The sequence below is a fragment of the Scomber japonicus genome, chromosome 23, assembly GCF_027409825.1.
Source record: "Scomber japonicus isolate fScoJap1 chromosome 23, fScoJap1.pri, whole genome shotgun sequence".
Lineage (NCBI taxonomy): Eukaryota > Metazoa > Chordata > Actinopteri > Scombriformes > Scombridae > Scomber > Scomber japonicus.
In genome coordinates, this window is record NC_070600.1 from 20,400,598 (window position 1) to 20,417,616 (window position 17,019).

General features: G+C 38.3%; 1 protein-coding gene across 2 annotated transcripts in view; it reads left to right on the plus strand.

Annotated features, from left to right (window-relative positions):
• Positions 1-1,431: 1,431 nt before the first annotated feature.
• The window catches only part of tbc1d30 (TBC1 domain family, member 30), a 29,267-nt gene continuing 13,679 nt past the window's right edge, over positions 1,432-17,019 (plus strand). Inside the window, exons 1-2 of one of the 2 annotated variants that reach the window (XM_053314147.1) lie at positions 1,432-2,158; positions 5,920-6,084. In XM_053314147.1, coding sequence (XP_053170122.1) covers positions 1,642-2,158; positions 5,920-6,084 — 682 coding nt within the window. In that variant the 5' untranslated portion in view covers positions 1,432-1,641. The remainder of the gene's footprint in view (positions 2,159-5,919; positions 6,085-17,019) is intronic. The other variant, XM_053314148.1, reaches the window with a different exon arrangement.

Below are 17,019 nucleotides of genomic sequence, written 5' to 3' on the forward strand. Positions count from 1 at the left end.
GTTCATATCCTTACTCATAATTACTCTCTGCATCAATTCACATTCATAAATTCCCCATCAGTCATTTAAACATGTTTGATTAATCCTTCTGTTTGATTAATTCATATTCACAATCACAGTTTTATGGTCCATGACAACATGCTCAAATGCAGATTTTTAAAAGTTCTTTAGGTCAAACTTGTACAGTTGCTCATATAAAAATGTGAATCATTACTGCAATACTTTACCTACATCACTCATGATACTTATGTACTGTTACTGCAATACTTTAACTACATCACTCATAATACTTGTGTACTTTTACTGCAATACTTTAACTACATCACTCATAATACTGCAGTACTTTTAGGCTACTGCAATACTTAAAGTACATCACTCATAATACTCATGTACTTTTACTGTAATACTTAACTACATCACTTATAATATTTATTTACTTTTACTACAATACTTTAACTATATCACTCATAATACTTACATACTTTAACTACATCACTTATAATACTCATGTACTTTTACTGTAATACTTAACTACATCACTTATAATATTTATTTACTTTTACTACAATACTTTAACTATATCACTCATAATACTTACATACTTTAACTACATCACTTATAATACTCATGTACTTTTACTGTAATACTTTAACTACATCACTCATAATACTTATATACTTTAACTACATCCAGCTAATAATACTTATATACTTTAACTACATCAAGCTCATAATACTTACCGGTATATACTTTTACTTTAACTACATCAAGCTCATAATACTTATATACTTTATCTACATCACTCATAATACTTATATACTTTATCTACATCACTCATAATACTTATATACTTTAACTACATCACTCATAATACTTATATACTTTAACTACATCACTCATAATACTTATATACTTTAACTACATCACTCATAATACTTATATACTTTAACTACATCACTCATAATACTTATATACTTTAACTACATCACTCATAATACTTATATACTTTATCTACATCACTCATAATACTTATATACTATTACTACATCACTCATAATACTTATATACTTTATCTACATCACTCATAATACTTATATACTTTAACTACATCACTCATAATACTTATATACTTTAACTACATCACTATAATACTTTAACTACATCACTATAATACTTATATACTTTAACTACATCACTCATAATACTTATATACTTTAACTTCCAGCTTTAAATGAATGGCTGTATCTAGAGTCGGGAAAAGAGAAGGACGCTGATTGGTCGCTGTAGTTTTTAAGATCCTGTCTGTGATTGGTCAATCTGCCTGCACCTGTCGCGCGGACAGACCTGAGAGAAAGTTTTGAGCAGCCGTTGAAGAAGTTTAGCAGAGTGGGCTGAACCATTGTTGAGTCCTGGCGGGGGGGGGGGGGGGGGGGGGTAGTGAGGGGGGGAGCTTTCAGGAAGGAACATAAGGGCTGTCAGACGGATCTCCACCTGTTTTTTTTTTAGAGGAGGAGGAATGGAGCGCTCCAGCAGGAACTCCAGACGCGTTAGGAAAACTTTGGTTATGTTGTAAAAAAAAGAAAAAGAAAAAATGGAGGAGGCTCAACCGTAGAAGAAACTGTTGCTGATTTTTAGAAAAGAATGGCGACGGAAATTAAATTAAATGGGAGTGAACTTTTTGAAGTTGAAGTCGGTGATGGTGGCGGTGGCAGTGGCAGTGGTGGTGGCGTGATCTCCGGAGACAGCTGTTTCGTCGCTTCTGCCGCCTCCCTCCTGGATGATTTCTCCGGGTTTCAGCAGTGGTCGAGCCCCGCAGAGTCACCCACGGACACGTCATCACCTCCGGCACAGCGGGAGCGCGGTGACGTAGCTGCTACCACCTTCCAAAAGAACAACAACAACAACAACGACAGTGACTCTGAGCTCTATGGAGATGGGCTCAGGGCTCAGAGGAGCTCCATAGTTGACTGTCTCCTGGTGGAGCTGTATGAGACGTACAGCGGAGGCAGCAGGAGGAATGTGGACAGCTGGGATAGCTCCACTGAAGCCTCCGGGTCTGATGCCTTCTTGGGCCGCAGTAACAGCGGCTCCGGCTTCCTCCTGGAGCTCCAGGAGAAGCACACTAGGAGGCATCAGATGAACTACCTGGCCCAAAAAGGTGAGGGATATAAAAGTGGGAAGTTGGTGTTTTGGGTTTTTTTTTGCAGGTCCTGTGACATCTACACAATACATATGTCCAATTTAAGTCAACTCAGTATTATTAATACTAAATAATCAATTTGCATATAAGGGCTTTACAATCATTGCAATCAACAGGCTATTAAACACCATCTATGTGGATGAGTTAAGGAAAACTCCCCAAAAACCCTTAAATTCTGTCATCAAATCAGATTTCATTAGGTACCCCAAAAAACCCTCAAACTTTGTCAGCAAACCTGCCAAGTTGATTTAGTGTAAGGATGGGTACACATCAGCTTGCTATAACTTTTTAAGTCATCACTTTTTTTTACCCACTTTCCTCAAAGGGCAACAAAAAACCTAAACTTAAAACTTAAACTTTGCCAAGTTGATTTTGTCTTATTTTTAGTGCAGCTCTTCATTTCCTAATATATAAATTAAGTAATGCATTTATTCCTTTTAGCTTATAATCACCTGTTTTACATATGGGCTTTATAATCATTACACCAACCCTCTATTTGGATATGATAAGGGATAAGGGAAAACAAACAAAAACACACTTAAACTTTGTCAACAAGCCTGACAAGTTGATTTAGTGTAAGGATGGGTACACACCTAATTGCTACAGTATTGTTTTTAATTAAGTAGTTTTTGTTTTTTTACTCATATTTTAGGGCTGCCAACAGTAGATTAATGGCAATTTATCAGCATTTCCACTAATTTTTAACAATGCTCGATAGCTTTATAGTGGTCTAATATGTGCAGGGCTGCAACTAATAATTATTTTCATTATTGATTAATCTGTTGATTCTTCAATTCATCTTTTAGTAGTTTAAGAAAATGGTGAAAAATGTGGATCGTTGATTGAGTCTGGATCTTTCAATGAGGGATAGAGAGTAGAAATCATTTTAAAGGTTTCTATTAAGCTTTTTTTTTTTACTATATTGGACAAAAAAATCTTGAATAACTAACATTCAGTTGCCAGTTTATGATGCTAAAGTGCCAGAAATGGGTGAAAATAAAAAATACATATACATACGGTCTAATAAATGAATACTTCTTAGTAATCTAATTACTTTAACCGAGGATAAATCTTCTATATTTATTGTGAATATCTACACACAATGATAGAATAATGTTGATTAAACTTTATCGTCACATCCAGATCTGCAGCGTTTGGTACAACTTCTGTTATTAAATCTCTCAGTATGGGGTTAGTTAAGTTTTATTTGTTCATTATATTGGTAACACTCTGTACAAACGAACCATTGTAGATCTCATTGTTGGCCTTAGGTGTTGTGTAGCATATTGATTATTGATTAAAGGCAGTTCACATCTAAGCTTTAGAGAATCAACCTGCTGTAGAAAACATTAACTGGAATATTTGATATTATGCCAAAATAAATGTTCCAGTAGAGACCGGGGTTGGTTGTCACACTTTTTACTCTAGTTGTGAGAACTGCTGATCATCAAAACATCTTTCAGTAATCATTTCTAAAAGTCCAAAACTCAAAAGATATTCAGTTTACTGTCATAAAATACTAAAGAAACCAGAAAATATTCACATTTGAGGAGCTGAAATCACCAAATTTGGACTTGTTTTGCTTAAAAATTGACTCAAAATGATTCATTAATCATCAAAATAGTTGGCAAAACATACAGTAGTCAACTTTTACTAATTTCTTGACTAATCATTGCAGCTGTGGTCAGGTTAGATTATGTTCATTATCAGTTTCATCTTTAGGTTATTTTCTCAATTAATCAGCTGGTTGTTTGGTCTGTAAAATGACGTTTTGTCTCAAACATCACTCCACAACTCAAAATATATTCACTTTACTGTCATAAAATACTAAAGAAACCAGAACATATCCACATTTTAGCAGCTGGAATCACCAAATTTGGACTTTTTTTGCTTAAAAAATGGACTCCAAACAATTAATTAATCATCTAAACAGCTGGTGAAACATTTCATAGTCCATTTCTATTGATTTCTTGACTAATTATTGCAGCTTTAGTCAGATTAGAAGCTGAGAGCAAACACAAGGAAGGAAATTTAATAACCTGAGATCCAGACTGACAAAGATTACTGTCTCACTGCTGTAAACACTTTTAATACTCTGCAGGCTTGATTTGCTTGTTGAACTCAAACGCACCACAGTTCATTTGACGTTTTCAATAAACTGAGTCTGTAACTAAAGGAATGTGGCTTCTTAACTCGTGTGTTTATCAAGATATGCCGTCAGCACTCATACAAGACTTCACTGTAATCGTACATCAGAAGAAGCCACACTGGCATGGCGGCTAGTTTCACATGAGTCACAACTGGCCTACACACACACACACACACACACACACACACACACACACACACACACACACACACACAGCTGATAAATGTGTTGACAGCTTGTTTACTGCTCCTCAGTGTGTGTTGCTGCAGAGTCTTAGACTGGCATGCCGGCTGCTGTGAGCGCCACGCCGCCATTGTTTCCTCTGTTGAAGAGGAATCCTACAGTAAACACAGCCAGGCCCCCTGTGTCCACACATACGAGGCTCGGTCAAGTTAAACAATGTGGAGGGGCCGACACTCAGGAAGCCCAGGAAGAGAGTTCCTGAGCTGTCGAGTCTGGAAACAAAGTGATAAAGACTCAAAGAACAACTTAATAATGTCGGCTTTTCTGAAAAGCCTTTCCGCTTGTGGGAAATGGACAAGCTTTGGTTCCTTGGTAGCTCTGACCTTTGACCCCCCCCGTGAATGAGGTGTAAAATAAATAGTCTACTTAAACTTGATTTTAGGTTGGAATATAGATAAAAATCATCATAATTAATCTAATAGTCTGGAGCTGCTACTGTCTAGAGCTGCAATATAGATAAAAATCAACATAATTGCTGTTTTCTAGAGCTGCAACTGGTTATTGTCATTATTGATAATATTTAATCTATATATTTAAAAATTTAAAAGTAATGATGAGTGCAAACGCTTCACACTGCTTATTTTATATATTCTTATCCATGTTTCTTCATTCAAAGAAAACAAAAAATATGAATAAATGGAGAAAATCATCACTTTTACAAGGTGTAAAGAGCTGAAATTAACTAATGATTAAAAAAACACATAATTGATGATGTTTTTGACCATTTATTTCAATGATAATGGATTCAAAAGAGAGGAAAGTGACATTAATTAACAGCATTAAACATTTTATTTTAAACACAATACAAAGGATAATAAAAACCCTGGTATGCTCTTGGATCTGTGTCACTTTCAGCTTTAAAAATCATATTTTTGTGTCTAAATGTGAGGCGGAGGTTGGTGGGTGTGTGTTTATGTGGGGCGATGTGTTCTGGTTTTCATTTCCTCTTTGCCTGCAGCTTGGAAACAGACTAATGACCAAGATATTCTTATCTAATAAAGAAGTACAAACAACAAAAGCTAAATCCATAATATACTTTGTGTGTGTTATGATCAACTTTGCTCAACTTAAAAAGATAATATTTTAAACAGACGTCAATATATAATGTACATTAGGATGTGTTCAGGTGCTGGTAAAAAAGTTGGACATCTGGGTTTATGTGAGAGTTCAAATATTCTCCTTCCAAATGGAGTGAAACCCCTCTTAATACACAGCTGGGTTATTTAATAATGTGGTAGATGGTCTGAGAAGATGCTGAAATTTGCACCGTTGCCATGGTAACGCCGGTTTTAAACCCCAGTATGTCTGTGTGTTTGCCCTCTTCTAGCCCCGGAGGAGCTGCTTTCAATCATCCAGGAGGTCAAATACCGCACGGGCCTGCAGTCGGCTAAGCTGCTTCGCCAGCTGAAGAGACGAGACCGACTCTGCCACAAGCTGCAGAAGAACTACGACATTATCACGGCGTGCCTTCAGGCTGTGTCGCAAAAAAGACGTAAGAATGTTTTTTTCTCGCTTTGATACTGAACAAAGCTCTAAGGAGAAAGTTTTACAGCATCATGGTGTTAACAGGAGTCACAGACGCTCTGGGAATCATATACTGTGAGGTCAGACATTGGTGTGATTTCCAGTTAAAAACACTTTAATTACAAAGCCTGTACTTACCTATTGGTCCAAGTAATTTCACATTAAATACATAAAACATAGAATTTTTCTTACTCCAAAAATATATTTGTTATCAATCAATCAATCAATCAATCAATCAATCAATCTTTATTTGAATAGCGCCAAATCACATTAGAGTTATCTCAAGGCACTTTACACATAGAGCAGGTTCTAAACCAAACTCTTCAGGTTTTAACTTTAAAGAGACCCAACATTCCCACATGAGCAACAGTGGCAAGAAAAAACTCCCTTTTAACAGGAAGAAACCTCAGAACCAGACTCAGAGTGGGAGAACATTTGCGATCTGAGAGAAGGGAAGGATAGAGGAGAGAAAGGAAGGACAGAGGAGAGAAGCACAATGAAAATCAACAATGAAGCTAGAAGGTCCGGGACTGGAATCGGTTATCCGGACATCTACAGGCCCAGATTACCTGTGAGACCCGAAAGCACAGACAACAGTTTAGGTTGCACAAACAAAGTTTAGGTTATTGAATAGAGAGAGAGAGAGGGAGAGAGATTCATCCATCTTCATCAAGGGGCCTTTTCTTTAACCTCACACAGGAGGAGGTAGAGGAAAAGGTTAAGAATAATTATGGAGAAGCAAAAAAAGGGAGGTGAGGCAAGCGGGATGAGTTATAATAGCAGGATAAAAAGATAGAGGAAGAAAATGTGAAGGGAGTATGAGGAAGGAAGGAGGGAGAATAAGCAGAAGGAGAATGGAGGAGGAGGAGGAGGAGGAGGAGGAAGATGAAAAATGTCAAGAAGTAAATGAACTTAAATCTTTTCCATATTTAGCAGTAATAATTTCTTACTGTGACCCTTTGATTATCTCGGCTGCTGTGGGAAATAAATATTAACATTATAAAACATTATTCTCATTGCTAGCTCACGCAGCTACCGGCCCGCTGAGAAATGAGAAATGGGGCTTTTTTATTAGAACAGCAGCAAGCTACACAAGACAAAGAACCGTGAAACCGTGATATTTTGTCTTATGGTTATCATACCACCAGAATCTCATACCGGCCCATGCCTAGACACAGCCCTAGTTTTGTTTTATTTGTATATGAAGACATTGCAGGAGACACAGCTGCTGTCAAACCACCTGCAATAAATCTTAGCAACACCTTGATATTGTTTATTGAAGCAAAACTGGCTCTTAAACAAACTAATATTTCTAGCAGGTAAATTTTCTTCCCTCTGAAATCTAATTTTAGTATTCTGTGATGTTCAGTAATTGCTGTCTTTGCATTTTAGCCCCCAAAAAAGTGACAATGGTTTTTTAATTAATGTCAAAACAGGAGGAAAAAGTACAGCATGGCATCACTTTTACAGAGGTGCAGTCAGTTTGTATGCTTGTACACTGTCTCTAGTACTAGTCCTATTTGTTCTGGTTATCGCATGTTGATATGAAAATAAGTCTCACATTTACATAATAGAGTACGACCGAGGCTCAAGCTCTCTCTGACCTTCTACTCCGAAAAAACTTACCCCTAAAATAATTACTGTATTGTTGACTGTGTTATGTAAGAGACCTTTTGGCCTATAAAGATCTTTTTTTTTCCAGGGAAAAGATTATGGATTAAAGCTCATCCAAGAATAATATATACATAAGAGTTCATTATCGTGACTAGATATAGGAAGCAGGACTTTAGCTCAGTTTTAATTCTTCTAGAGTCCATCTGAGTCCAACATTAATATATTTAGAAATTGATTCATTTTTATGATAATTTCACTCATCAGCAGACACTTTATAGATATCTGTAATGAGAATAATAGAGGAATATCTGAAAAATGAACTTCTCCTCACAATTATCCTTTTATTCCTGCATTTATTCTCACAATAAGAGAATAGAAATGATTGCCTCGTGGCCCTTTTGTTAAAAAAATGCACGCTAAAGTGCTCTTCTGGAAGCCAAAAAGCGTGCTAAGGTGCCCTCCTGGTTGGCAAAACACACTAAACTGCTCTCTTGGGAGCCAGAACGCGTACTAAGGTGCTCTCTTGGGAGCCAAAATGTGTGCTAAGGTGCCCTCCTGGTTGGCAAAACACACTAAACTGCCCTCTTGAGTGGCAAAAACATGCACTAAACTGCCCTCTTCAGTGACGAGAACATGCTCTATGTGCCCTTTTTTTTCTTCTTGCCCCTGCCCTTCAAAAATTCTGTGCCTGCCACTGACAGCTGTTTTTTCCCCAGATGTGAGCAAAGATCCAACAAAGTTCAACATACTTGGTGTTCTCATTTCACTCTTATTTGTAACTTGACGCTGTTCTTCTTCTGTCAACATGCAGCGTGACGTCTCTGAAGGAGGTAGGGTTGCTGTAGTGTTGTTATCAGGCACACTGGTTTACAGCCAGGTTATACCATTATTCCCAGTATAGCCAGCATGCCATACTGAACGTGAGTACAGTTCTGCAGAGCAAACACGACTGATGTTAAACACTACAATATATATATATATATATTACAACATATATGTATATTACAACAATCTCCACCTGGTTAGTGACATTAATCAATTATTTTTATTAGCTAAGCTGCTGCCAGTATAAACACAATGTTACTGAAGGTCTGAGTGATGTTAACATTTTCTCATCATGATTTTTGGCTTTGCAAATAACCACAAGGCATGAATGATGATGTCTTTATTTGGCCAAAAAGGAACTAACACATTTTTGTTTTTGAGAATTATTCAATATTTAATATAACAGTTACATTTAACCCTCCTGTTGTCCTCGAGTCAAGGAAGAAAGGATAGGAGGGAGGAAGGAAGGAAATGAGAGAGGGTGGAAGGATGGAAGGAAGAAAAGGAGGGAGGAAGGAAGGCAGGAAAGAAAAGAAGGAAAGGAGGAAGGACAGAGGAAGGAAGGAAGGTGGGAGGGAGGGAGGGAGAAAGGAAAAGAGGAAGGGTTAGGAGGGAGGAAAGAAGGCAGGAAAGAAAAGAAGGAAGGGACGAAAGAGAGAAGGAGGGAAGGAGGGAGCAAGGACGGAAGGAAGGAAGGGAGGAATGAAGGAACAGTCAAAACAGACGGGGTCAATTAGACCCGGGAGGACGACACAAAGGTTAAACTCCAGAAAAAGCAGCTACTTTGGATAAAGTGTTCGCCAAATTAAATGGAAAATATAAATAAAAGGATTTGTAGATGCTTTAAAATTATACTAAGTTGCCCAAATTTACATTTAAAAGAAGATTCACCATCCTTGTTCTTTCTAAAACAAACCAACAAACACACTTTTTTAACTACTTAAAGTCAATTGAACGTAACACAAGGCTTCAGAGGAAGTATCTTACCAAGCGTTTTAGTGTGAAATTCTTCCTTTGTGTTTCCTTGTTGAGCTGGTTACTAACACAAAGAGAGGAATTCTGCACTAAATAAACATGCAAATTTCAAGGATATTTATATTTTGTCCAACTCAGACTTCTTAAACCTCGTCAAACCAGTCAACAGTCATTCATTTTCACTGAAAGGTGGAGACAAAGCTCTTCAGACACTTCAGGTCCAGCAACACGTTTCAGGTCGGGAATTTCATATCTGTTAATTTTATATTGACAGTGGAAGAAAAATGGATCTTTGCAGTCTCCAGTTTGTTTTCTGCAAGAGCTGTATAATTTGTTTACCATTATTGTTCCAGATGTTTTCTATAAGAAGCGTCTAATGATTTATTTATCAGGCTATTCGGCTGACTGCATGATTTGTTTAAAGTAAAGCAGCATTTTTAATATAGACTAGGCACATTTTCCTTTCTAAATAATACAGTGGAAACATGATGATTTGTATATTTTATAATTATTGTCATGTTCACAACTGGTTAGCCAAATAGCTAAACTCTGAATTTGACATTGACCACAACCGAGTGTGATGTCGGCAGCGCTGTTTGAACAAGGCGCCCCCTGCTGGTGACTCCTGGAGGGCTCATAGCAAACAGCCAGAGAAGAAGAACAATTATGGTGCTTTTCCACTACACAGTTCCAGCTTGACTCGACTTGACTCAACTTGACTCTACTCAGTTTACTCAGTGTTTCCACTAGGGATAGTACCTGGTACCTGGAACTTTTTTAGTACCTGCTCTGCTGAGGTTCCAAGCGAGCCGAGCCGATACTAAATGTGACGTCAACAGACTGCCGGCCACGGATTGGTCAGAGAGTCGCTGGAAGAGTCATGAGCCATCCCACACAAGAATCAAACCCGGCATTTTTAAATACCGGCAACAGTGTTACAGTCATTCGTTTCTCTTCTCTTGCTTTGTGTGTGACAGAAAGCAACATACAGCAGCAAGTACACCATCACCTCCATGTCCTCCATTGTTTATCTGTTTGTGTCGCGTATAAAACGAGGTCACTGCAGTTTTGCGGAGCCATTGCTATGACGACCCCGCCCACGTTGAGTAGGTACCTTTTTGTAATGAACCGAGTCGAGGCAAGTCGAGTCGTGCTGGAACTGTGTAGTGGAAAAGAAAAGCGCCATAAATTTGACATTGACCATGATGTCTGCAGCACTGTTTGAACAATGCGCCCCCTGCTGGTGACTCCTGGGGGGCTCATAGCAAACAGCCAGAGAAGAAGAACAATTACAGGGAGCAAAATCAGTCCTTATGTTTATTGACCTCTGTGTCTATCAGAGGCATTTTAGCTGAATCAACAGATCTCTGTAGCCCAAAAGTGAAAGAAATAAGTTAATACTTTTATGTTCGTAATACTACAGTTACGAACATCTAGTGTCAAATATTTTGCCATGATGCATTACTAGTTAAAGCGCTCTATGATCAAATCCTTTTTCTTTTTTTTTTATTGTTATCATCGAGGCTGTTTGCTGATATTGATTCCAAACGCCATTAAGACTAGATGACTTTTCCATTCAGGAAGCACTTACTGCACCTGTGAGACTGAATCATAATGTCATGCATCACTTAGACTGCAAACGTCATTTATTTGACTACTGTGTATTTCTCTGCACTCATGTCTCAGTATTTGATTCTGCTAAATCAGTGTTTCATTTTAATTTTTATAGTATTTTACAGGCTAAAGGATAACAAGCAGCTATTAGAAAGTGTTTTATTTTTAAAGGTAAGAGTTTGTTTGAATCCCAGGAGGAGTTAGAAAAATGAAATATGGACTTGTTTGTGTTTCACTCTGTTAAAAGGTGCGTCACCTTGTTTATACAAACATTTGAGTCCTCTGAAGACTCGTATGGTGACTCAGCAGTGAGTTGAAGATTTACGATATGATAATGGTTCGATACTGACTCAGATAGCTGGAGGTATCGGCTGATCGGCCATGACTGGTGATGTTGTGTATTCAGATTTATTTGCTCGTCATATTTACACACATGTCGTATGATAGTTCATGTTGTGTACACAAAGGCAGCTGTGACACAGACAGCCTCACACACACACACACACACACACACACACACACACACACACACGTCGTTGTATGGGTTGGGTCTCACCAGCTGACCACATGTTTCAAGACTCTAACCAAGGTCAGTCCTTAAGAAACTCTCCTCCTCTCCTCCTCTTCCTCCTCTCTTCCCCTTCTCCTCCTCTTCCTCCTCTTCCTCCTCTTCCTCCTCTTCCTCCTCTTCTCCTCCTCTCCTCCTCTTCCTCCTCACCTCCTCTCCCCCCTCTTCCTCCTCTCCTCCTCTTCCTCTTCCTACTCTTCCTCTCCTCCTCTCCCTCCTCTCCTACTCACCTCCTCTTCCTCTCTTCCTCTCCTCCTGCTCTTCCTCCCTTTCCTCCTCTTCCTCCATTCTTCAGCGTGAATGAAGAAGACACAAAGCTCACTATTTGTAACCCCAGTAAGTTCAAAAGAGGAACAACTATGGTGAGCGTGTCCAGTTTCAAGAGACAAAAGCAAAGCAGCTAAAGTTACAGAAATGATTGTGTATGTGTTCAAAGAAAGGACGTTAAGACAGGAAATCAGAATGGCAATTGAAATCACTGTATCTCTATTGGTGACAATGATGCCGATCTGGTACTGGATACCATTATTTTAAATTAATAACAATTCAGTAAATGAATATCTATATATTTGGTACATTTTGTTTTAAAAAGTAAGGAAAGCTGTGTTTAAAACCAAGCCTTATGTTGCCTTACATATAAATAATAAGCTGAGTACACATGATTTCTACTATACTGTCTACTATATACTCTCTCCACCTCTTTTTAAACATATGTTCCTATGAGAAGACTATCATACTGAATTTATACGTATATTTTGAGTAGATTATAGTCTGTAAATTGTTTAAAAGTGTGTGAATCTGTGTCTTGAAGTCCATTCAGTCAGTGTGATCTTTCATAAAGCCTCCAGCAATCTATTTATACATCTTAATTGTGTTGGTTTTTATTAGCCGAGCAACCACTTAGTGAGTTAAGAGAACAAAAAAAAATCTACCCCTGTTCCCTCCTCTCCTCTCCTCTCTTCCCCTCTCCTCTCCTCCACTACCATTACCTCATCTCTATCTCCTCCCCACGTGCCTCTCCATCCTACCGCATCCCTCCATCCTTGCACCTCCCTCCTGCTGACGCCAAACCGGAGGAGGATGAGGAGGTGTTCAGCATCAGCAGCGCAAACCGGCTACAAGCAGCAGAGAAGCATTATTTCCTCTTCAATTAATCAGCTTTTTAAACATTTCTGCAACATAATTGAGTGGTGTTGTGTTTGCGGTTTTGAGTGATGGATGTCGTTTTCTTGAGATAAATCGGAAGCTTTCATTGGAAGCGATTTGAAACACGGACATCAGTTTAATCGATTAATTTTTTAACATCTTGTGGACGAAAAGGAGCAGCTGCGTTTCCTGATGAAGACGTAAAGGAAAGGAAAGCTGTTTTTAAAAAACCCGGACCAAATGATGAGCTGATTAAACAGAGGAAGAGGGAGGGGGGGGGGCTTGAACGGATTTTTTTTTTTTTGCTTCTCCATGAGGCAAGACAGGATCCCCGCTGCCGGGAGGAGGCCGAGGGCGGGCTTGAAGCAGCGGCAGCAGGGGTCGGGAGGGGTCGGTAACATCATCAGCAACGTCCTGAAGAAAAGAAACGGGATCTCCAGGAGTGCACCCCGGCTGCTCTGCACCTTAGAGCCAGGTGACACCCTAACCCAATGCACACTCATGTCCGGATGGGACGTTTAGTAACAGGGCTGCAGGAAAATGCACCATAGAGGCTGAAATACACTGCAAATGAAGTGGTAGCCTGACATTAAGAGTGCATTTGGGCTTTACATGTGTATATATATATATAAGTATGTGGCTTTATAGTAGGCGCGTGCACACTTTCTCTTGCATCGATTAATCAATTAATCAATTAACAAGAAAAAATAGAGCAGGAAGAGCTTCTCAAATCTAACTACTGTTTTCCATTTCCGTCCGTTTTCATATATGACAGTTAATTGACCACCTTCATATTTTTAGACTCATTACCTTGTCCTCTGAGGAGTATTTATTTCACTAATCGATTTATTGAGAAAATAAGACTGATTAATCGATAAGAAAACGTCCAAAAAAAATCTTGCTAAGATGAATCAATCAGTCAATTGACAGTAAAACCAGCAACAAGAGCTTCTCAAATGTGACAATCTAATACTTCCTTTGTCATATAGGCCTATATATATATATTAATATGCGTACAGTTAATTAAATAATTGATTTATTGAGAAAATAATTGATAATGAAAACTTTAAAGAAAAATGTATTGAAGCCCAAATACTTTCCTTTTCCTTTTCCTTAAGCCAGCCTGATTGTTATACATTTCAATTGGCATGGTGTAATGATCAAATGTAAACTGATTAGATTATTATAGTATTTTATATCATATTATCAAACAGTTTGTATCATAGGCATACTTTGGACCACACCACATACAACAATAGTGTTTTTAAACCATTTCACCCTCATTATAAGCTGACAGATATGTAAAATAAGGGGGAATAATACACTATAACATATTATTAGCCTGTAGGCAACTGCAGCTGATAAATGACTCTCTTGCTATATTACTCATGTGCCCCATTATTATGAGCACAGACTCCAATTTGCCCACAATGTTTCATCTGCTCTGAGCTATAAGTCACCAGCGGGAACAAAGGCCCCTGACTGAATAACCAACCTGACCTTCACAGACTCCAAAATCAAATCATGGGGGCATGCAGAGCGCCCCGGTTAGATGTCATACATCTAAAATTGTATCATACCTGCCAGATAACATCTTGTCAGCCATCAGTCACCGCTTCAGTTCTTCACACGGACATTTTGAGGACACCCTGTTGCACTCGGTATGTAGGTTAGATGTTCGTTGGCAGCAGTTTTTATGCCTCATGAGTCTCATATGGAAATCACAGTTTTTAAACACACATCAGTGCAGCTTGTCGGCCTTTTGTTTGCTGCTGTTTTCATCACAGTCTGTGCTTTGTGTCTATATTTGATCACCCTCCTCTTAGGTTAAATGGCTGTGACTGTGTGTTTCACCTTATTTACTGTTGGATACATACATGGAAACAGTTACACCTTCACATTACTAAACATCAAAGCTATAAATTCATGAGTAAATGCATTCAAAAAATCCAAGTACCTTTTTTTTTAAAGTGACACCAATACCAACTGAGTAATTAATTTGATACCCATCATGTGAATAGAAGCATCTCCACTCCTCCACATCTAAATGATTTGATTTTTTACACAAATGCAAAATCAGGATGTGGGTCACAGCATACACCACACACACACACACTTTTAAATCCGTGTGTGTGTGTGTGTGTGTGTGTGTGTGTGTGCGTGCGTGCATAGACGTAGAGTATACTCATGTCATGAATGTGCAATGAGTGTGTGCTTGCATTACAACTGAGGAGGCAAAATAGTCATATTTTCTAGCTCTGGGTGCAAAAAGGATTCATTTCGAGGTATAGTTTGATGGGAGACGCTTCGATACTACTTGGTATAGATTTATTTCGAATACCGATACCCAGACCTAGTTATTGTGGTGTTTCTCTGCTGCTGGATGCGGTTTAAATACTGGAAACATCTACTTCCTGTTCTTCTAATGGACTTTCTATAAAGGAGAAACACTTAAACTTCTCTATTAACATTGAACAAAGCTATAATCTTGTTAATATCTGGTAGAGAGTGGAAGTTAAGTTGTCCTGATTTCTTTGAAATTGGAGGATTGGAAGATATTTGAGCCTCTGGAAAGGGGAAGCAAGCACAAATTGAAGTTTTTCTGAAGTTATTTTAGTGTTTTTATTGCATTGGTTGCTTCTCCAAACTCTTCCATCTCAAATTTCCCACCTTTTCTTTCTTCCTGCTTCCTTTCTCCTTATCTTTCTTTCTCTCCTTTTCCCCCTCTGGCATTTTCTTCTCCTGACTAATAACGTATCCCCCTCTCATTATTATGAGTATAGTTTCTGTGCTCCAGGGGTGTTGCAGACCTCAGTTAAACACACATACCGTGTCAGTCGTGTCGCACTAATCTGTGACAGGGAAGTAGGAGGAGGGTTTTCCGTGTTAATCCTCTCCCAAAGCTCTGAGAGGAGGAGGAGGGGGAAAAAAGCAATGGCGCAGGACAAAACAACAGAGGCGGACCATTCAGGTTAAACATCTATCTTTATCTATAATGAGTTTGACTTTTTAATATTAAGAGAAAATGACTTCAATCATAGTGCGCTGCCGGTTTTTTAAAGAGGCCGGTAAATCCTCCAGAGACGCTGCGGGATTCAGAGAGGAAGAGTCCGCCGTGCTGTTGGCCCTGAGCCGAAACATGTCAGGACTTTCCCCCTCTTAACTTCAGATCAGAATTTCATTTCCGTTTGGTCTTCTGGTGGAAAGCTATACTGTGCTAAATATCCTCTGAAGGAAGTAGATTGTGTGTGTTTATTTTAGGGAGATTTTTACCGATTTCTCTCTTTTTACCGAGAAACGCGAATTCAGCACCACAGAGATGGACAGCGACTCTTCCTTTTCCGTGAAGCTTCGATTACCTGCGCACGTTTATGTCCATAATATTATTATATATTACATACAGTAGTCTTAAATATTATGTTTTTATAGTATTTGATCTAGAAAATAAGTTGTATAAGAAGTTATGCAAAGGTTTTGTATTGTAGTGGACATAAACTCATTGAGTGATAGTGATTTGATTTTTAATGTCCGATTTTGAATATGTGAAGTTTACTGACTTGCTCAATTATAGGAAAGTTTAGCCTCCATATATATACTGTTTTTGAGAATTATCTAGTTATTACAATAGTTATGGGAGTACTATAGTTTTCAAGAATCAGGTGCTCATGATCCCTGAAACTAGTTTTTGCACGTTGTGGTAATTCCTCCTGTTCATACTTTAATTAGAGATGCAGAGACAGAGTGATACTTTACATGAACAGTAACAGATGAGGGACAAGCTCCACTGTCCTCATTTTGTCTAAATATACATAGCCTGCAGTTAATCTTAAGCTTAATAAAGGCCAAATCAAGTGAGTATCTGCTGTATTTTTGGTATGAAATTGACGCTTTTGGGTACTTGTCCTCCATCGCAACTCAAACAGGAAACAAAGATGTGAGTTAAACTAAAAAAGAAGATTTAAGTGAGTTTGCTGAAACCTTATATTAACATCAAATTAACTTTGGGATATATGTTTGCACTAAACGAGGATGAGGACTGTGAAGTTGGCAAGGGATCTCTTACTGAGGAGGATGATGTTCACCATTTCCTGATGTTTTATAGACCAAACATTTCTTTTATAATATTTATCTAGATAAAATTGCTTAATGTCATTTTGTATA